Raw genomic sequence first — 20,140 nt, 5'->3', positions numbered from 1 at the left:
AGACAAACTCCACAGCAAAGTTCGATGACAGCATGCATTTTCATCATTGTCCATCTGCGACCTGCATGTCTTTCACTAGGCTAGTACACACCAGGCAAGGTCTCCGATGTCAGTCTCTGAGGAAGAAGTACTGTTCTGGTGATTTCGGGCTTTGATTGGCACGTCTTTGCCTGCATCTGGCAAGGCAGAGGCGATCCAAAGCCAGGAACATCACCAACCTGCATAGTTCCGTCCCGCCAACCATGAGGAGCGGTATGCAAAGCAAACCGCAAGTGCCATGTGGCGTGTCATGCTGTTGGACCAGCTCCGGAGAGACGGTCCCCAGCCCTTGGGAAGCTGTGATGCTTGTCGATGCCCGATGACGGTGCAAGCATTCGCTCCTCCATATGTCTTCTCTTAACTACCGCAACCTGCGTTCTTGAGGTACGTTGTTGGCATCCTCTGAAAATCCGAGAGGTCGCTCTCACAGCGCCCTTTTGTTCATCACTCGTTTGATCTTCCTCTCTTTTGAACTCACAGCATTCGCTCGTCCGCTCCAGCTCGCATTGAACTGCAGCATGCGTACACCTGAAGGCCGGGGATATTAGACAAGTGCAAAGTGTCCAAGATGCATCTTTCACTCGGACTGCTGGTGACTTCGTCGCTGGCTGTAGCAGCGACATCTGCAGAGCCGAGCGCAACGATTATTGAAACACCGCGGCCAGGACCGCCGCCGCCAGTGCTGCAAAATACCACTCTCATAAATGAAACAATCATTGAAATATGTCCGCCTCCACCTACTGTCTTTTTCAACGTCACCGACTATGTACCCATCACCGAAACAGCAACAACAACGGTCACCGCCGTAACCACTGCAACATATATAGATACCACCACTACACCCATCACCATTTTCCAGACGATAATTTCAACCACAGTCGTGACGGCGGTCAGTGAAAAGAACGAAAGTGTGAAACGTCACAGATAGCTGACCACAGAGCAGACAGCAACAGTGACAACGACAGAGACTGAGACTGATACGGAGACCTCAACAACAACGACCACGACGCTCTCGATCAGTCCGACCACGGACACTGCGACAATAACCAATACAGCCACAGACACGACAACAGACACCCTTACGGAAACAACAAGCACGACCAACACTGCCACTAAAATCATCTCCGAGTACTTGACCACAGAACAGGTCACGAGCATCACTCTCTGCCCGACAAGAATAGCCAACCCAACGTATACGGCGAACGAGCCGTATCCAACCGACTGGACGTAAGTACAACAATTTTCTCAATCTCACACGTGTCCCGTACTTGTATCGTCAAGCCGGACCTGCGTCGAGGTAATATCTCAAATGTCATTTTCCAACTAACCAACTTTCACAGATGGGGTTGTCCGCCAGGCTGGCTTTGCCGACCACAGCGACAGAATTGTAACTTTGAAGCCGGAATTCCTTCTGATAATTTCTATTGTGCCCCCAATGAGTGTATACCTGCGGAGACTCTTCCTGCCTACCTCCCAACATGGGATGCCGACATCTATGGCAACTCTACACCAATCACCAACCCAGGCCTCAACGTTCAAGCAATCGACAACTTCTTCAACATGGAGCCTCTACAGTTCGGTCTTAGCTACCAGATCTTCGTCGTCGACGAAGTATTCACGCTTACATCAACGTTCCTCGAACAACCTACCCCCACGATCGCCGCCCGTCAGGCGCAAACCAGTGTCCCTGGAGCATGTTATCCGTGGTGTAACAACTGCCTTCTCGAAGCGCAATCAAGCGGCAAATCTCCTAAGCTGTGTTTGCCCGGCTCTGCGTTTGAGACGTCACTGAACCAATGTGAACAATGCATCAACGTTCATCGCGGAGACGATACAGGCTTTGTCCAGATTGCGCCGCAGTTCCAGCAGTTCTTGGACTATTGCGATCAATATGCCACGGTTGTCGTAACGACATCGGCGACCGTCACCACGAGTAATGCGGGCGGCACCACGGTCAGCATTGTCTCCTCGATACTATCGACTACAGTGACGCCGATAGCCTCGGCTTCGACGTCGACATCGAGCGGCGCACTAGGATCGAGTACAACCGTCGTAGCAACGACGGCAACGCCAACACCGCCTTCTGCTGCGTCTCCCTCTCCCCCACCGATCACAACAACGGAATCGACAACAGCAACAACAACCTACACTGAGACCACCGTCGCATCGACCGACTGGCCTCAAATCACCATCATCATGCCCGTTGGGGACAACAGCACCACGACCGTGTATGGATCTACTCTTCCCAGCGGCAGCGCCACGCTCGTTCTCCCCAAGGCCGTCATCTCGAGTCAAGTCACTTCGGACGCCACTGGTTCGGCTGCATCCGGCACCTCATCCGCACCGCCGTCTACTTTCACCGGCGCAGGAGTCGCCATGAAGTTTTCTTCAGGATGGAACGCGCGGATGACTATCCTGCTGGACCTAGTGGTACCCACGCTCCTTTTGCTAGTTTTCTAAAAGGACAAAAGCGTTGGAATGTGTCATGAGGTTGGTAGCCAAGCAGCCGGAAATGAGAAACGAAATGGCGTTTTGGTGTTGGTAATAGTTTAATGAAGTAGAGAGAGTCGAGATTTGGAAAGGGTAGTAGTATAATAAGAATATGACTAGGATAAATCTCTCTTCGTCTCGTAGACTGGTACTTGTAGTTCTTGTTGTACATCTTCCTTTGTCTTTCCAGATCTTTCTCTCAACATTACATTCCAGTGCTACTCCTCGGCAATTGCTCACAAAGAAAAACCACGACACTCAGTACCAATCTCGTTGATATTCACAATCACAACATCGCAGTTATTTGAAATGGCCCGGCTTGCGTTGAGCTGATACTGCCGGTGTATGTATCTCGCCTTCCATTACACACATAAGGCGTCAGTCTCTCTCTCTCTCTCTCTCTCTCTCTCTCTCTCTCTCTCTCTCTCACACACTCACACCATTTTAGACGGCTATACCTGTCGCCAGGTATGGAGGTAGCAAGGTAGCTCAGGTAGGTAGACAGGGTTAGGCAACGGTCACCATCCCGAGCTTCCATCAGGTAAGGCCATGTACCCAGCTAGGTAGGTCCCTGATGTACAGCATCTGGCCCACATCAAAAGAAGGAGGGTCTCCTTCAGGCACGTCAAAAAATACCGGGCACAAACCTCGCCGTCCTCTTGTGCCACTGCACCCACGTATCGCCAAACTTGTCCTTGAGCATCTTCTCCTCGTCGGCGACTCGGCCCATGACGGCCCTGGCCATCACGACCGCCAGGACAAGATACGCGGCCCAGCCGAAGCCGTTCAGCGCCGCCCTCGCCGCGGGGGGGATCCAGCACCCGAGCACGCCGTCCCAGCGCATGAACACGGCGAAGCACCCTGCGCGCACGATCGTGTTGCCCGTGTACCCCGGGTGCTGCATGTACGTGTACAGCCCGCGGGTGTTGAGCTCCGACGGCGTCTGCAGGTGGAAGGTGAAGTTGCGGCCGAGGGCGCCGTACGAGGCCAGCCGGAGCGGAGCGCCCAAGAGACACACGGCGCCCAGCGCGACGGCCACGTACGCGGACCAGCTGAACAGGAGGGGCCGGTTGAGGTTGCTCTCGGCCCACGGACACAGCGCGGTCGGGGCGGCCGGCTGGTCGTCGCGCAACACGAGGACCATGACGGCGTGGTAGAGCGAGAGCGCCGTGTAGAGAACCTTGCGGTTGCGGATCGTGCGGTCCGTCAGCACCTTGCGGAGCCGGTCGTCTACGTCTTGCTTCTCCGGGTTCGGGTTCGGCGGCGTGATGGACAGCGACGTGAGGTAGCCCGTCAGCACACACGCGACCGACAGAGAGACGGTCGAGGGAGTGAGGTTGAACTTGGGAATCAGGTCCATCGTGGTGTTAACACTTATACTTTGGACAAGAGAGACTTCAGAGTCGGTGTCGGAACTTGAAACTGTTTGGTGTATCCACCTGACAAAGTCTCCGAGGAGTCGAGGCCAGGGTCAGGTGTTGTCGTTTGAGATTCTCGGGAGGCGTGAGGACAAAGGCGAGTCAGTGGTCCCCCTTGAAAACGAGGTGTGTGAACGACAAATAGTACCTGTACCTATAGTACTCCTCTGGTGAGGTACTTAGCTAGAGAGGGGGAAGCGGGCCGAAGACGGCTACTGAGTGTCAAAGAAGGTCAATGTGCGCGTCCGTGTGTGACAAGACTTATGATACTGAGGTTTCAATTCTGAGCACTGTTCAAGAGAGGTAGTAATGCGTATTTACCAACCTACACTGGCACACTTCACTTTTCAAGCTCAAGCTCTCTATTTATGTACTTCTCTCAGGGTGGGTACGTTCTGTACCTGTGAACAACAAAGGGCGTGTGTATGTATGTATGCATGTATGTCGACCACGAGGAGGACCTGTTTCTTCGGCGTTCGACGTGCGCTCCTCACGAATACGAATACGGATACGTGCGGGATTTTCAGGTAATCACACAACCTGTTCAAAGTACGTACTCGTAGATGTCGTTGCCGAAAACTCCCGCCTGCAGCAGTATTATCTATGATCGCCTCCAGATGAGTCATCCTGATCAATGGTTGACGGGGCGTGTGCTTGTGCTTGTGCTTGTGAGTAGGGCTCCCACTTCTAATAGAACCAGCCATAGCAAATAGACCGCGTCGGCTGATGCTCAAAAGTCATGGGCTGCGATCTTTCACTTTCCGGCAAACGAAAACGGTTAATTTGCACGCTCGATGTCCTCTTCAAACGACCCTCCATCTGGGTTGTCTGTCTACCATTGTCTACATCTTGCCAAAAGCTTTTTGTTCTCATATATTACAGTGCTCGAAATATCGTCGGAGTCGCCGACGTCCCCAGCTTTCTGGCGCGCTGTTCTTCTTACGCCTGCTTTCCCCGTCAACATCGTGCCGGCAACCGACCCACCCTCAGCGAGCCGCCCAGGGTGTCTCGACCAGCTCAATGGTCGAGTCGTTCTCTTTCGGCAGCTCGACTACCGACGTCGTGGTGGTTTTCGTGATGATTTGTGGGGGCATGGAGCGTCGAGCACCGTAACTATTTGCATGGGACCCATGGTGAGCGCGCAGGTGCGAGGATTGGTCGACCGTGGAGCCAAAGATACCGGGTGCGACGCGGCGCAGGAGGAGCTTCAGGGCCGGCATGCACGCGCAGATCACGCCGACGTCGGCTTCGAGGACCGACATGTAGGAGGCGGCAACGAAGTCCCCTGTGTCATGACTCAGCATCGGTCGGACGACCAAAGGGGTTAGGGCAACTTGCAGCTAAAGTTCAGGCTGTTCTCCAGCTTGATGAGGCTTGCCATACGTATGATGCTGGCAATTGTCACGCTGAAGGGCGCCTGGTCAGCAACAGTTCAATAGGTCTAGCATCCGGAGAGCCAGCCCGGGGGAAACCCACAATAAGCCGACAGAGAACATGGAAACAATCTGGACCTTTTTCTTCCGTGACAATGACAGTCTAAGCAAAAAGGGTATCGGCAACAAGATGACGGCGATGTCCTGAAGAATGTTGATGGTACACGCGACCTTGGTCAACGAGAGGATGTTGATGCAATGACCCTTTGTCTCGCCGGTCCAACCCGTCCACATAAAAGATATGGGCGTACATTGGAAGATGTTGGCGGGCAAGACGGCCAGCAAAGTAGCTGAAACGACGCCCATGAGGATGTAGGTCGCTCGTTTGAACTTTTTCTCCGTAAAGATACGCAGGTAGAAAGCCAGGATGGAGAGCTTGGTCATGGCGACGCTGATGCAGTAAATGATTTCCGCAGTGTAGAACAACTGCGCCAATCAGATTCACTTCTCATGACATAGTTGTAATCTCTGCGCTCACTTTCAAGATTGTCTCGATTTCATGGGGCGGTATGGTGTAATTGTCTCTTGCAAAGCCATGATGTGTCACTGATCCAAATGGTCAGCCCTCATGCCAAGCTGAAGTACTAGTTCTCTTCACATACTCACGAAGTTGTCCAAGGATATGTAGAGTGCACAGGCCTGCAAACGTCAATAGGTACCATTCGACAGAACAGATATATATCCCTACGGTAGCAACCAGGATCAGGCCATCATCCCAACCAAAGGGAACCCTGAAGGGAGGGATGCGGGTCACCGTTCTCAGGCCAACACAGAGAAGCATCAAGGCGGCAAATAACCCGCTGATGACGTTCAACTTGGTGGAATCGTCGCGAACCGGGGCGCCGCAGAATGCCATGGTCGAGTTCTTCAATGCTGCACATTGGATCAGCAAGGCATTTCAAAAGGTCATTGAGGGACGAACAGAGAGTTTGAATAACGGTGCAATTGGCGCCACCGCACGCCACGACGCCTGACACCACGGAGTGCAAATCATTGCAGATACATTGTTTATCTGACAGCGTGCAGGGAATGCTGCTGATCATGTGGGAAACGCAGTCTACCTAGTTATGTTTGGTTAGTCCTGAAGTTCAGTTGGGGTTCTGTCGGGAGGTTGTCATACAGCGCACGATGGAAATTGATCAACCAAGGTTTGTGCCCTGGCAAACGCCAGCGAGGCTAGGACGAGAAATAGCATGAGCAGCTTCATGGTGAGCACAGTAGGGCTGCCATGACACTATCCTCGTGCCCAAGATATCCACTTCCACGAGTGTCAGGATGCAGCGATGCCCGGAAGCAGTACTGCTTTATGGCCAGTGTCGTCTGGGTCTAGGATGCCTGTGCATTCTTTCAGACCCTGCAAGCCCAAATTTGAAATAGGTGAGCACCTTGAGAATCATCGAGGTTGATGACCCGAAAGCAGGGGTTGGCGGGAGGTATCATTTGCACCTGCAATAGGCTGTGAAGTTAATTAAGGGACATCCTGCGCTTGATCGCCTCTCTCAACTGATGAGGTTGTCGACGGTGGGGACGGGCCTCTGCATTGACTAAAATGCCGGCTCCACAGCCTGTGGTACTCGTATGTTCCAAAGAGTTCGCCGGTCCATGCATGCTGCGCAATTACAGTTCGGTCAAAGTCAGGGGATGCAGGGCGTCCGGGGAAGCGGTTCAAATGGCATCTTCTTCAAGCCACAATGGGCCACAAGGGCGGAGGACATGACAAAAAAGATCCTTAAGATGCAGGAATGCCACCACGGGCTTTTTGTATCATCGAAGTCCGGGGGTGGACCGCGGCTCGCCGTGTCCTCCACGCTGGCTCCGCATGGGGGAAACGTCTCCGTGTTGACACCATGAGATCGAAGCAGACAGACTCCTTCCTGTAAGCCCGTATATAATGTTGTACGGACCAACCCATTGAACCCTTTGGGTTACGCTAGAACGCCACTAGGTTTGGGACCCAATATTTTGGTACCGAGATTTTTTGGTGCCGATGGCGCTTTTTGAGAGGACTTCGTGATGGTCAGAGAAGTGTGCTCTTCTTTCTGTAGCAGAGGGCGAGAAGATCCATTGAGATCCCTACTGCGCGTCTGTTCAGGCGTCGTACTTGGGGCATTGAAGGCATCCATTCTGCCGGCGAATGGACGATGTCATTGTGTCTGAAGAATGAGTGTTTTTGGCCCGGCTGAAGCGGCTTGAAAAACTCCCTCCCAAGCGGCGGTGCCGAATTTTCCCTGCAAATTTGCCTTGATCTGTATGTAGGTATCCGTATGTATGGGACTCTTGAGCTCGTCTACCCCCAGACGACCCTAGAATTGATGGGTGCTCGAGCTTGTTTCTTAGCCCCCTTATTCGTATTCGAGATAAGCGACGGTCTTTCACGGCCTGAACGTGATTGTCGCCAGTCCAACCGAGAAGGGGAATGACCGGTGACCACATGAGCTCTTTTGCAACCGCATCCAGTCCAGCCAGGCGCTCTTATTCCGTTTCGAGGATAGCTACAGTCTCTATGCCTGTCCTGAGACCAGGCCATCTCTTTCAAGCTCTGGGGATGTAGTAAACCTGCTATCCCACACTAAATCCACCGAGAACTTGAGGGTTCAATCGCACATCACTTCTTCCGTCCACATCACAGTCACGCCGGTCAGTGGCCACGTTGCAGATCTGTCTGCAGTGTGATGGCGGGTCATGCATAAGAGACGCACTTGCTTGACCAAAGATGGGAAACGGATCGAAGTAATGGTCACCTGAAGTAACAGCTGGAAATGGTCTATCTGGGGTGCTGACTGAAATTACTGGAGAGTAGCGTATACATCGCTTCACGAGCTGGAGTCGGGGTATTTGTGGCATGCTCTCTTATTCGTATGAGCACGATTCTCATCGTCTCTATCCTCTTCGTGCTCTCGAGAACTTCTGTCTCGTCCGCTCTGTCCGATCTTCATGGTCCCAAGTACCTCTGTGAGGTCATACTGGCATTCCTTCTGTGACGTCTCAATTTTCCATGGGTCCTGCGAGGTCTTCATACTCAGATTCATTCTGCGACGTCTCCATACTCCCATCCATTCTGTGTCTTCTCAGGCTCCCAATCCTTCTATGAGTTCTTCATTCACTCTCGCTTCTGTGCGATCTCCTCATAGATCTGTTGTCATTCTCAGTTCTGTTTTTTCGACTTGTCCCGCGTCTTCCTCTTCTCCTTATTCTCTTTCTTTTTCGCTTCCTTTTCCGCCTTCTTGGTGTCAATTTGGATTATCTTTCCCGAGTAGACCTTTCCAGCGTCGTCCTCTGCAATCCAGTAGAGCTCGGCAGGTGGGCATGATCTCTTAATCGACCAGCCATTGTCCCGACCGTGTTTTTTCATGTGAGCATGGAAATCTCCTGGTGTGCTTCTGTCGACATCGCAGTCTTTGACGTCGCAGACAAATCTCCACTGCATTCCGGTGGACAACTTATTCTTATTTGTCTGAATAGTTGTCGTCTTTGATAGACTTGCCTGCTGTCGGACCGCCTCTGGGATTGGCTCCTTGACTGGAGCATCCACGACGGTTTTTGGTTGTTTTTTGGCCGGAGCCCCTTCACGGCGTTGGCGCTTGGTTGGTCGCTCCGTGCCGGAATCATCGGTGTCAACATGGTAGCCGTCGCCGTCGCCGTTGGTTGTTGGGGGAAGGGTGTCCTTCTGCTGAGGAGCAGAAAGGACAGGAAGAAGAGCCGGCGGAGGGCGAACGGGAGGGGAGGAGGGCCGGCGGCGAGGAGAGAGAGCTGCCACCGGAGGAGCGGAGGGCGCTGCTGTTGCTGCTTCGGCAGCCGGAGAGAGAGAGGGAGGGAGGGCGGAAGAAGAGGGCGACCTCAAGACATCATCCAACGCCGGAGCGTCGACTACTTCGTCGAGGTCGAAGACCTCCCTCAACTGGCGCATTACAGCGCGCACCTCCCCGCCCTGGGAGGTGCGGCCATAGTCGTTGATGATCTGTCGGAGGCGAGCCTCCTGTGCCAGCAAAGCTGGCGCGAACTCGCTCAACGCCGCGAGGGCGCGAGTCTTCCACTCATCATCGAATTGAGAAGACATTTTGGGACAAGTGGATGGAGGAACATGTGTCGGGTAAACTTCGGCCGGGGATATCCGAGACTAAGAGGTTTGAAGCGTGAATAGCCGAGTGGCGGTGTGGGGTCCATCCGAGTGCCAAGACAACGAGTGACAGTGAATGAACCGTGAAATGCAAGTAAACTGACAGTGAGGCGGCTCTCAATCTCATTGTTTTGTGTCCTGCTAAATGGGGGGCAAGCGAATTCCGCCCCTAACGAGCTTCAGACAATAGGACGGTCTCTTGAAAGACCCTATAACAAAGTCCATCCAGCGAGGGCGATGACTCTGGCGTGCGAATCGGTGCTGAAGTCACACCTCCCTTGAGTTTACCTACCGGCCTGTATTCTGTTGCTCCATCGGCCTCTTTCCATAGTGTGAATACTGACGGGGAGGACGCGATGACCAAGGACAAGAATGTCAACCTTCAGGAGACTGTTCGTATTCATGAGCTCCTGAGTACCAGGGTGTGCGCGTCACCTCCAATAACTACCATGACATTGTGTATCCGTGGCCACTATAGCATACACGCCTCATGTTCATATTTCCAAGCCATCTCTTACTTCTGACGCCCTTCAAATGGATTGTTGATACATTATGTAGGCAGGACGTGCCAGGCGGAGATTTTGATAAGCGATCCCGGGTCGTAGAGGCATCTATACTCCACCGTAGACCTACTGATACTGTACGTTGCAGCATTGATTCTCTGGATCGAAGTTTTTACAACACCAGCATCACCTCATACCAGACTTATTCTACTATCGTAGTTGGCACCTCGTACACCCAGAAAAGAGCTCCCGCGATGATATATCAGGCTTTGCGGTGTCGCATACCACTTCTCAGCGGCCTGATGGCTCGCAGCTACCTCAAAGCCTCCAGTTCACACATCTCCCGAAGCTCCTTCAGCACGCTTCTCCAAACCTCGATACGTCGTCCTCAGGCGCAGCAGTCCTCAGTCCAACAGTCCGCCCTGTCAATAACGAGCCAAGTACGAGGCATGAAGACCCGCTCGTCCGTCAAGAGATTATGTGAATCATGCAAGGTGCGTTTTACCCTACAACGCCACGGTTCCGTTGAACAACACACAGAGAGAGAGAGAGCACTTGGGAAAATCATTACTGACAATGCTACTCGCTCGTAACAGGCCGTACGACGGAAGAACCGAGTCTTCATCATTTGCGATAAAAACCCCAAACACAAGCAGAGGCAAGGGAAATAGCGGCGATCACAAGAACAAAGTCACGAATTGTACTACTATCAGAATACCGGCCCCGAGGGAGGCATTTTTGCGGACGGACCTTTACAGGCTTCCTGTACAAAATGTATAGTCGTCCAATGCTCATCATAAAATGCTCCGTCTAGACGCGGAGTCATATGTTGGACGAGCTGCCTCGCGAATTCCTGCCAGATTGCCTGTCCGCGATTCGGCCGCGAGCCTGTTACTTGCAGATCGGAGGGAACACGATTGGGCGAGAAATAAAAGGAAAAGAAGAAAAGGGCATCTCAGCTCTCACAAAGCAAGGATCCAGCCGATTATTATTTTTGGCTGGCACTATAAAGCAAAAAGGGTACCACGTTGGTGTTTTGCAGACCAGAACTACTCTGTTGCCGGGCTCAGATATTCGCATCGCAAGTCATTTTGATCATAGGACGGGCTAAGCTATGCAGGACTATGATCGCGCGTGCGCATTTCTTCCCATCTGAAGCGTCTTTCGCACCATTCTGGCTTGCCCAAATCCATGTATTTTGTTACATGCCTTAAAATGCGCAGTGGTGCTAGTGTCGTGTATCCAGTCTCACAATAGGACAATTCCAATGCCACCTCTCTTCGATTCATCGGCCTGGTTTCTCTCGTTGATACCGCCGTTGATCGGCTTCGTCCTCCAATTATAAAGGTAGTGATGGAGCTGACCATCGCCTGCGCCGAACTTCAAGTCGGTCAGGAACAGTGGATTATCGTGCAATGTTAGAGCATTGAATACGTCAAACTTGGCCTGTGAAATATTTAGCATATGGGGTCTTTAATACTTTGGAAGAGCATCTGACCTTCTTTGCCTCAATCAACAGATCCTGCACGATCTCCTGCAGTCTGGACTTGAGCCCTTTCTCCTTGGGATTGAAAGCTTGGTCCGTCGCGTAGTAATACAGATATGCGGCACGAATCCTGTCATGCTTCTGGCTCATTGCACCAATGACGCTGCTTTCAAGACTGTAGAAGCTCGCGAAATCCGTGATTTTGCCGTCCTTCTCGACCACGAAGGACCATACGACCTGATCGTCCGGCTTGTGTTTGTTGTAAAACCAGTGCTCGATCTCTGCTTTGTTGAACTCCTGTACCAGGTCGAACCGCTTGAGGTACCGTGTCAGCAGGTCCCAGACAGGGTCGATATCTTTCTCCTGCATGACACGCCAACCAGGCGTGCTCGTACTGGTAGGTAGTTGGTTTCGAGCGATCATCCGGGCAGCTGTGCTGTTAGGTGGAAGCGGCGAGAAGCCAACTTCATAAAGTTTCAGCCAGTCCAAACTCCGGTGAAAGTAGCGACAGCTTCCGACAGGGGTAGGCAGAATGACACCCCCGGTGTAGATGGCTTGGTAGACGCCTTCGAGGTGACATCTTCGGGTTACTTCTTTGATCAGGACTGGGGCTAACCGCCGTGATCGCAGCTTCTTGTGGACACACATGTAGTTGATCTCTACAACGTCAAGTATGCTCTCTCGTATTCGGAGCTTGATCGGGATACCGAAGATGGTTGCGACAAGGAGGCGACTCGGACCCTTAGCCCTGACGCCGATATGCCAGCTCTTTTTCCAGTCCGGCGACTTCAAGGCCCAGTCGAGAAAGACGGCAGAATAGTTGAACCGGAACATGGCGTGGTCATCCTCGACATAATGCAAAGTTAGGAGGTTGTACACCTCCTTAACCTCGGCGTCATTGGTCATGTCAAGCTCAACCCATTCATACCCCTCTGGTAATGGTGCTGCAGTCTTAGGAACTAGCTCGGGAATAACCTCTTTGATAGGACCGTCTGGTCTCTCAGAGTCGGGTCTTTCGTCGAAGCGAGGAACTGGCTGAGTCTGCCAGAACTTGTAAGATGCCATATCCTTCTGGTTCTTCCCGTTGAGAGACATTCCGCTCAGCAGCTGCTGCATGTCCATATTTCTCAGCACCTCGGCGGCCTTTTCAGTTGGCAACCCCGCCAGTTCTCCCTTCAGCGTAGGGTTCATGTCAAGCAATTGTTTGATGTGGTCGTTGGACAGCTTTGCGGTAGGCTGCGAGGAAGAGGCTTCTGCAGGTTCGGAGGACTTGTTACCAGTAATGGCAGAGACTATCTTGGATCTTTTGGACCGTTTCTTTTTCTTCTTCGGTTTCGAGGCGGTCGGCTCAGCTGCGCCTTGTGGTTGTTCTTCCGTCTCCGACTCCGACTCCAGTTGCTCTTCCCGCTGCTCGGGCGAGGCGTTCGGAGGTGATGAATCTGCCATGGCCAAAAAGTAACAAGACGAGACCACTGCAGGATAATCAAGCAAGTAAAAGGCTATCTCGAAGCAGGGATGGCTGCCATAAACACCCCCTGTTGCTGAATGCAAAACGAGTTTCTCCGCAGACGTCAGTCAGGTCGTCGATATTTATTAGACTCGTACTCGCATTCGCACTCGCACTCGTATCCGTAACGCGGCCAGCCTGATGAGCACGTCGCCTTGGCGGAAAATCTCCCTAGAGCCTCACGGCGTCCTTAACCTTTTCGTCAACATCCCATGAGTGAGTGCCAGGCTCTCTTTCTGAGATCCATGCGTTACTGGTTTTAGCCTCTGTCTAATTTTAACTGCATTCCAGACTTTGCATCATACCTTTCGCTCCTCCGTAACCCCTTGGCGATGACGAAGGACGAAGGCCGTCGACATTCAGTGGCTGCCCAACGGATCAGAGCTGTGAGCAAGCAGTCATCCCGTTATCGTATGTGGTGTGACTTTCCGCCGGTAAAACGGAATGTCATGTGGGCATCACCTCCTTGACTTGTTGTGGCGGATCTCGTATTTTTATTTTGCTAGAATGCAAGATAGCCCTTCAGCCCCTGGCAAGGACAAACAGGCTATCAATGGTTGTAAGTTACCTGGTTCTCCCTGTTGACGTGGCGGCAGTATAATTACGGATGTTCCATTTGCTCCTCTTGCTCTTCCCCTTCCTCTTCCTCCTCCCAGCGTCCGTCGTTGTCATTGATAGCCGCTACCCCTGGAGATGGAGCAAAGCACCAAACGGCGTAGCCTTTTGGGATGTTGACCCTGACCCTGTCTGTTGCCAAAGAGCGAGCCGAGGTTTCCTCCGAGTTCGAAATATACATGACTGCTAAACAATGGATGCACTGGTACCATAAGCTTTGTCAGGCTGTGGGCGGCATTGCCGCCCTCGGTGCCGGTTTCACGTTCACAGTCATTGTTGCGCAGTTAGCAGAACCTTGCCCAGACCTTCCAAATGACAGCAAGTCACCACACGTACGTTTTTGCTTAGTCTTGAGCTGGATGCTCTGGTGACAAGCGGTAATCGACGGCGAAAACGATACAGTCGAACGAGTGGACAATCCGCTGCTCCTGCACCAACCGTAGGTCAAACCATGGCCGAGTCGCTAGACGCGGAAGCAGACGGAGATTCCGAGGCGGAGACGCTTATTCAGTGTGACTTGTATCTTGTCCGAATGGTTGATCGCATGATCATTGTTCAATTCTTGGATCAGTCCTCCAATACAAAGGAATAGGGCTGGGGAACAAAGCCCGGTCAGCCCTGTGTCAATAAGGAGGACGACACCATTGTGGTGTACGCCTTCAAACTTAACTGATTTGGGAAGATCCATCGTTATTCAAAAGTTGCCATCAACGACGCTGCTTCCGTAAGTTCTGATCTCGATGTTCTTCGTTCTCTCGCCGACCTGTGCCAGTTTTGCTGCATTGGTTTTCAACGCGAATCGACGATGGTTTACTGACGATTTGAAGATCTGTGTCATGGACCAGGTGTATCGTAATGAGCCATGGTAGAATTGGGTAACTGATTGCCAGGAGAAGGGCAGCCGCTTGTACTGGCCCGAAGATCCCGAAAATGGTCGAGCTATGTCTCCGGAGGATGCAGGTGGAGGAGCATGCCAGCTTAACGGCTGCCGTGATCGATATGGTGAACTGAGATACAGCTGGATCAGGAGCTAACAAGGTTTCATCTCGCCGAGGATGGTTCTGACCCTGGAGCTTCTCCCGCTTTCTGCCTTGCATCGGCCGAAGCTGTCCGAGCATACGAGAACGCATTGGGCAGGGCAATCATCGGACCGATCATTCTCAGTACGATCATGGTATTTGTGTTCTGGCTTGCACAGAACTGGTATGGTTTACCAAGTCGTCCTCGACTACTGTACTGGGTTGGAAGAGTTGCTGACTCTTTCCCCTCTCCTTTAATCAACTGGCCCGCGACGTGATTTACTTGCACCTCAGCCAGAAAAGGAAACAGTGCGACGTGGACCGCGCGGACTACAAGATGGTCAGAGAACACCTCGGCGGTTTGATGGGATTGAAAGAGGAAAAACCGCCTGTCGCAACGACAGGTTTTGGTAACCAGAATCTTTAGGACGGCAAATTTATCTCCGGATATCTTGGCCATTTCCAGGAGAGTATGCATTCCTCGACTCAACCACCTGGTCAACCTAATTATATCCTTGATCGAATCGTTGCTTTTCTAAAGCCTAGGCGGGTCTATTTGTCCTGGTTGGACCTGTCTATGTCCTTGGATACAATTTCGTGCAACATCGATAGTGGTCCTGAAGCCACTTCACCCTCGTTCTGTCAGATCATATTTTGACAGACAATTGCGCCCTCCGAATCGAGGGACTGAAATGAAGCCGTGTGGATGATCATGAGAGAACCAGTTGCATCAGGGCTTCCCTATACCCCAGCGTATCCACCAAGCCGGTCTCGCCAGCCTTGCAAATGACAGAACACTATAAGAGAACATTCCAAAGATTCCATGCTACTCTCAAGAATGCACAACAAAGTCCCACTGCTCCCCCAATTTGTGCTACTGATGACATTGTCCCGCCGAGCTTTGTACTGGCCAAAGCGCCGAGATCCCACCGATCAGGCACTTGTTCCTTGCTCGCCTGTTTCACTGGCGATCCACCGCATAGCCATGTGGATTTAACCTGAACCATCACTTAAGGGGGTTTCTGGTGATTGTTGAGGGACATTCCACTGATTTGGATCATGGCACTTGATGTTTCTTGTTGGGCCTGAGTGTCTAAGCGTAAAACAAATACAATAAATATACGGAGGCGTGCACCAAATGTGGTGTAAATGCACTAGGACTAAATTAGCACTAGCACTGTAATTGGAAAGACATTTTCAAAAGACAAGTCTGAGTTTCAGGCATTCCAGTTAAACTGTGCCTATATAAGCCCCAGGGGCTAGTGATACTTACCTGGACTTTGCCTAAGACTGGCGCGGTTATAGGTGCTACTAGGCACCTTCTTACCTATAAGACCGAGAAGCCTCTCGTCTTTTAAAAGGCGTTTCAAATTACAGTGCCTGTACTGCTTTAGTCCTAGCGTTTTTACACCACATTTGGTGCACGCCTCCGTACTCAGGTTCAAGTTCTCCAGCCTGTCAAGAGTTCTCCACATATCCTTAAAGTCTTCCAAACTCTAACATTACCTAGGTACTTGAAGGGAGGCTTATCATGCCACCGACGTTCAATTCCTCACTCCCTGTATAATGCAATACTCACCTACCAGTCGCCGCATGATTGAAATCCTCAAACGTTTGAATAAACAGGGAGTCCGCTTTGCCAATCAGGCTGTGCAGTCCAGGATTCAGCCATGCGCTTGCCTATCTTTCACCATGCCAGTAAGAGTATGGTCGCGGACCGACGAGTCAAGGTGTCTTCAGCCCCGATGCGGATTTCTATTCATCTTCCGACTTTGTTCTTGTCAACGAGAGTTACGCGTGGTTGAGAACAGCCCAAGATCATCATCGACCTTCTTCTAATATCCTCGGATCGGCACATTTTGTTCCTATGCACCGTCACCATCGTTAGTTGCATCTGACTTCGCGTCCAACCCCCTATCCCTAGAATCCTTATCTGCGGTCCCAATCAATTGTCCGAGCCCACTGTCCAGTCATCGTCCTATATATATATGTACATATGTCCAATCCTCAGGACTACACTGTTGGTTGGATATGCGCTATAAGTACGGAGCGCGTTGCTGCCCGTGCTTTTCTCGACGAGGAACACGCTCCTCCTGAGTATGTCCAGACCAACGATAACAATGACTATACCCTTGGAAGAGTTGGAAAACACAATGTTGTCATCGCCGTTGCCCCAGACGGCGAATATGGTACACAGTCTGCTGCAGCTGTCGCTAGAGATATGATGCACACCTTTCCAAACGTTCGCATTGGTCTTATGGTTGGTATTGCTGGGGGCGTGCCTTCCCACAAGCAAGATATACGTCTCGGGGATATCGTAGTCAGCTCCCCTCGGGAAGGGAAAGGCGGAGTCTATCAACACGACTTCGGTAAGCGGAGACAAGAGCAGGACTTCCAAACTACAGGGTACCTAAATCAGCCACCTCCAGTTCTTCGAGCAGCAGTTGCTGGGCTTAGGTCCCAGTATGAAGAAGACGGCCATCAGTTGGAGCATGCCATCGACAGAGTGCTTGAGAAAAAGCCGAGGTTGAGAAAGAAGTACCAACGTCCGGACCCCAAAAATGACCGGCTTTATTTGTCAAAAATCGTTCATCCGGCGAATGACGAACGAGATTGTTCTGAAGTCTGCGGGCAGGATCCCTCGCAGTTCGTCGACCGCGGAATCAGAACTCCGGAGGACGACAATCCAACAATACATTATGGCTTGATTGCTTCGGGCAACACAGTACTGAAGGACGCCCTACTTCGTGATGCTGCTGCAAAGGATGGTGTTTTGTGTTTTGAAATGGAGGCGGCAGGTCTCATGAACCAATTCCCTTGTCTCGTCATCCGTGGGATATGCGATTACTCGGACTCCCATAAGAACAAGCAATGGCAGGGCTATGCAGCAATGGCAGCAGCCGCGTACGCGAGAGATCTACTCCTTCGGATCCTGCCTAATAGGGTCGAGGCTGAAAAGCCATTTAGACAAACAGTCTCTGGTTAGTAGTGTGCTCGACCTTGTCAAATTTCATCCAATACATCTCGTTTTTAACTCATCGCATATCTGTGGCAGAGATGCAAGACAGCATAAAAAATGTGCAAGACAACATTGAAAATCTCGCCAGGGGCCAGCAACAACAAATAGAAAGGAAAGATCGGAGAAAGCTGTCTGAATGGCTTTCGCCCCTTATCCCTTATGCACGACACTACGAGAACCAAAAGCAGCGGGTCAACGGCACAGGCAAATGGCTGCTCGAGGATTCATTGTTTCTGGAATGGTCTACAGCAACATCTCCGTCGGTTCTATTTTGTTACGGAGACCCTGGTGCCGGGAAGACCATTCTTTCGTAAGTCTCACAATTCGGCGTGTCTCGTAAGCTGACCTTACAAACCAGCTCTCTTGTGATTGATCACTTACATTCTACGACCGCGGAGTCAACAATTGGAGTAGGCTACATATATTCTGACTACAGAGACGCGAAATCACAGACAGCAGAGAATATTCTTGGAGCAGTGTTGCAGCAAATTTTAGGATCTCTACCTGAAATCCCACCTGAAGTCTGGTCACTGTTCAGAGAACGACTTGCCAAACACCTTGCCTTTCACTTGTCCGATGCAAAGGATCTCTTCCAAATTGCCAGTGTAAAGTTTGGGAAAATCTACATTTGTATTGACGCTCTAGACGAACTCAATGATCAGCGAAGGGTGCTGGAGTTCTTGCGAGACAGACCCTCCAACCTACAGTTGTTCTTGACGGGTCGACCTCATGTCAGAGAGATTGTTAGAGAACATCTGAACGTCTTACAGGAGGTAATAGTCAAAGCTAGAGATTACGATATCCAGCAGTTTATTGATCGCGAAATCGGTGGACCAAATGATATTGAACCAAGTGCCATGGATGACAAGCTCCGAACAAGCATTAAGGAGAAACTTGTTCAATCAGCCGAGGGATCGTCAGTATGAATCTACATGAATCTTCAAGCAGATGCTAACTTCTTTATTTCCTCTAGGTTCCTTTTGCCGGTTTTGCAAATTCGTACCATCCTTCAGTGTTTAACTAGACGCGACCGAGAATTGTCCTTAAAGACTCTGCCTTCTACTTTGAGTGAAGCGTTTGCCGGGTCCTTTGCGAGGATTCAACAACAGCCCGAGGCTTTAGCATATCGTGCCGCACAGATTGTTGCATGGGTTCACTTGACTGTGCGGCCGCTGACTGAGAGTGAGCTATTATGCGCATTGACCGTGAAGAATGAGGACACGAGATTTGAGGTGAGGGGAATTCCAGTCAGAAGGACATTGTTGAATTGCTGTCAGGGTTTGGTTGTGATGGATCGTCAGACGTCCACTGTTCGCTTGGTACACTTCTCCCTGGAAGAATATCTCAATCGTCAAAATCAGATATTTGAGGTGTCGATCCGAGAGTTGCATGGACGAATTGCGGCCACATGCCTCACATATCTCAACTTCCCAACTTCAGCAGAAGACCCAGATGAGGACCCCAATGAAGACCCGGACGAAGACCCAAATGCACACCCAGAGGAAGATGCATGTGTGAATGTTGATATCAGAATGGCTCTTCTCTCTTACTCGGCAAGGCATTGGGGCATCCACCTTCATCACTATGAAGGTGAAGAAGGAGTCGATCACGTCGAGCCGTCTGTACTCAATCTGGCTTATAAGTACCTCCAGCTAGGCTGGAAGAGAAACCCTGACAGCTGGAAAAGCCTACTCGAGTACATGTATTGGAGGGACGTGCCGAAGACTGAGAGACGTGACCTTCAAGCTCATGTTTCAGCATATTTTGGTCTCCGATCTGTTATTTCTCTTTTCGCCCTAAGAGGACTAAGTCTAGATAGGAAAGATCGAATGGAACGAACGCCGCTTTCATGGGCTTCTGAAAGAGGCCACCTGGGGACGGTACAACTCCTCCTTGCAAAGGGTGTGGAAGTGGACTTAGGAGACTTTTTCGCGCGTACACCACTATCGTGGGCCTCTAAAGAAGGTCATCTAACAACAGTACAGCTTCTGCTCGATAATGGTGCTGCATGGAACTCGGAAGACGATCTGGGGTATACACCACTAATGCGGGCCTCTGAACAGGGTCACCTGGCGATAGTACAGCTTCTTCTTCACCGTGGTGGTGCTACAGTGAACTCGGAAGATGAGGAGCTGTCTGCATCACTATTTTGCGCCTCTGGAAACGGTCACCTGGCGATAGTACAGCTTCTTCTTCGCCGTGGTGTTACAGTGAACTGGGAAGACCCGGAGGGACGTACACCACTCTCGTGGGCCTCTGAAAATGGTCACCTGGCGATAGTACAGCTTCTTCTTGATCATGATGCTGCATTGAACTCGAAAGAAGAGGAGAAGTGTGCATCACTATTGTGGGCCTCTGAATGGGGTCACCTGGCGATAGTACAGCTTCTTCTTGACCGTGGTGCTCCAGTGAACTCGGAAGACGAGGAGGGGCGTACACCACTATCGTGGGCCTCTGAAAATGGTCACCTGGCGATAGTACAGCTTCTTCTTGA

General features: G+C 51.3%; 6 protein-coding genes across 6 annotated transcripts in view; 2 read left to right on the top strand and 4 right to left on the bottom strand.

Annotated features, from left to right (window-relative positions):
* Nucleotides 1–607: 607 nt before the first annotated feature.
* Nucleotides 608–2,499, top strand: PV08_01351 (uncharacterized protein; the record flags this gene model as incomplete). Its single annotated transcript, XM_016375713.1, has 3 exons — nucleotides 608–928; nucleotides 983–1,266; nucleotides 1,380–2,499. The coding sequence occupies 3 exons, from the start codon at nucleotides 608–610 to the stop codon at nucleotides 2,497–2,499; spliced, it is 1,725 nt and encodes a 574-aa protein (XP_016240989.1).
* Nucleotides 2,500–3,154: 655 nt separating this feature from the next.
* On the bottom strand, nucleotides 3,155–3,889 carry PV08_01350 (uncharacterized protein; the record flags this gene model as incomplete). Its single annotated transcript, XM_016375712.1, has 1 exon — nucleotides 3,155–3,889. The coding sequence occupies one exon, from the start codon at nucleotides 3,887–3,889 to the stop codon at nucleotides 3,155–3,157; it is 735 nt and encodes a 244-aa protein (XP_016240988.1).
* A 1,044-nt stretch (nucleotides 3,890–4,933) lies between these two features.
* On the bottom strand, nucleotides 4,934–6,236 carry PV08_01349 (uncharacterized protein; the record flags this gene model as incomplete). The annotated part of the gene is made up of 6 exons (XM_016375711.1): nucleotides 4,934–5,232; nucleotides 5,331–5,353; nucleotides 5,424–5,806; nucleotides 5,859–5,926; nucleotides 5,983–6,019; nucleotides 6,069–6,236. 6 exons carry the CDS (start codon nucleotides 6,234–6,236, stop codon nucleotides 4,934–4,936), a joined length of 978 nt encoding a protein of 325 aa, XP_016240987.1.
* Nucleotides 6,237–8,525: 2,289 nt separating this feature from the next.
* On the bottom strand, nucleotides 8,526–9,437 carry PV08_01348 (uncharacterized protein; the record flags this gene model as incomplete). Its single annotated transcript, XM_016375710.1, has 1 exon — nucleotides 8,526–9,437. One exon carries the CDS (start codon nucleotides 9,435–9,437, stop codon nucleotides 8,526–8,528), a length of 912 nt encoding a protein of 303 aa, XP_016240986.1.
* A 1,811-nt stretch (nucleotides 9,438–11,248) lies between these two features.
* Nucleotides 11,249–12,932, bottom strand: PV08_01347 (uncharacterized protein; the record flags this gene model as incomplete). The annotated part of the gene is made up of 2 exons (XM_016375709.1): nucleotides 11,249–11,446; nucleotides 11,499–12,932. 2 exons carry the CDS (start codon nucleotides 12,930–12,932, stop codon nucleotides 11,249–11,251), a joined length of 1,632 nt encoding a protein of 543 aa, XP_016240985.1.
* Nucleotides 12,933–16,623: 3,691 nt separating this feature from the next.
* The window catches only part of PV08_01346 (uncharacterized protein), a gene marked incomplete at both ends in the record, with an annotated part of 4,172 nt that continues 655 nt past the window's right edge, over nucleotides 16,624–20,140 (top strand). The window contains 4 exons of the mRNA XM_016375708.1: nucleotides 16,624–17,608; nucleotides 17,692–17,956; nucleotides 18,005–18,562; nucleotides 18,620–20,123. Of these exons, the coding sequence (XP_016240984.1) occupies nucleotides 16,624–17,608; nucleotides 17,692–17,956; nucleotides 18,005–18,562; nucleotides 18,620–20,123 (3,312 nt within the window). The remainder of the gene's footprint in view (nucleotides 17,609–17,691; nucleotides 17,957–18,004; nucleotides 18,563–18,619; nucleotides 20,124–20,140) is intronic.

This window comes from Exophiala spinifera (assembly GCF_000836115.1).
Source record: "Exophiala spinifera strain CBS 89968 unplaced genomic scaffold supercont1.1, whole genome shotgun sequence".
Classification (NCBI taxonomy): Eukaryota; Fungi; Ascomycota; class Eurotiomycetes; order Chaetothyriales; family Herpotrichiellaceae; genus Exophiala; species Exophiala spinifera.
The sequence above is the reverse complement of the archived record's forward strand: the minus strand, read 5'-3'. Positions and strand labels throughout refer to the sequence as shown.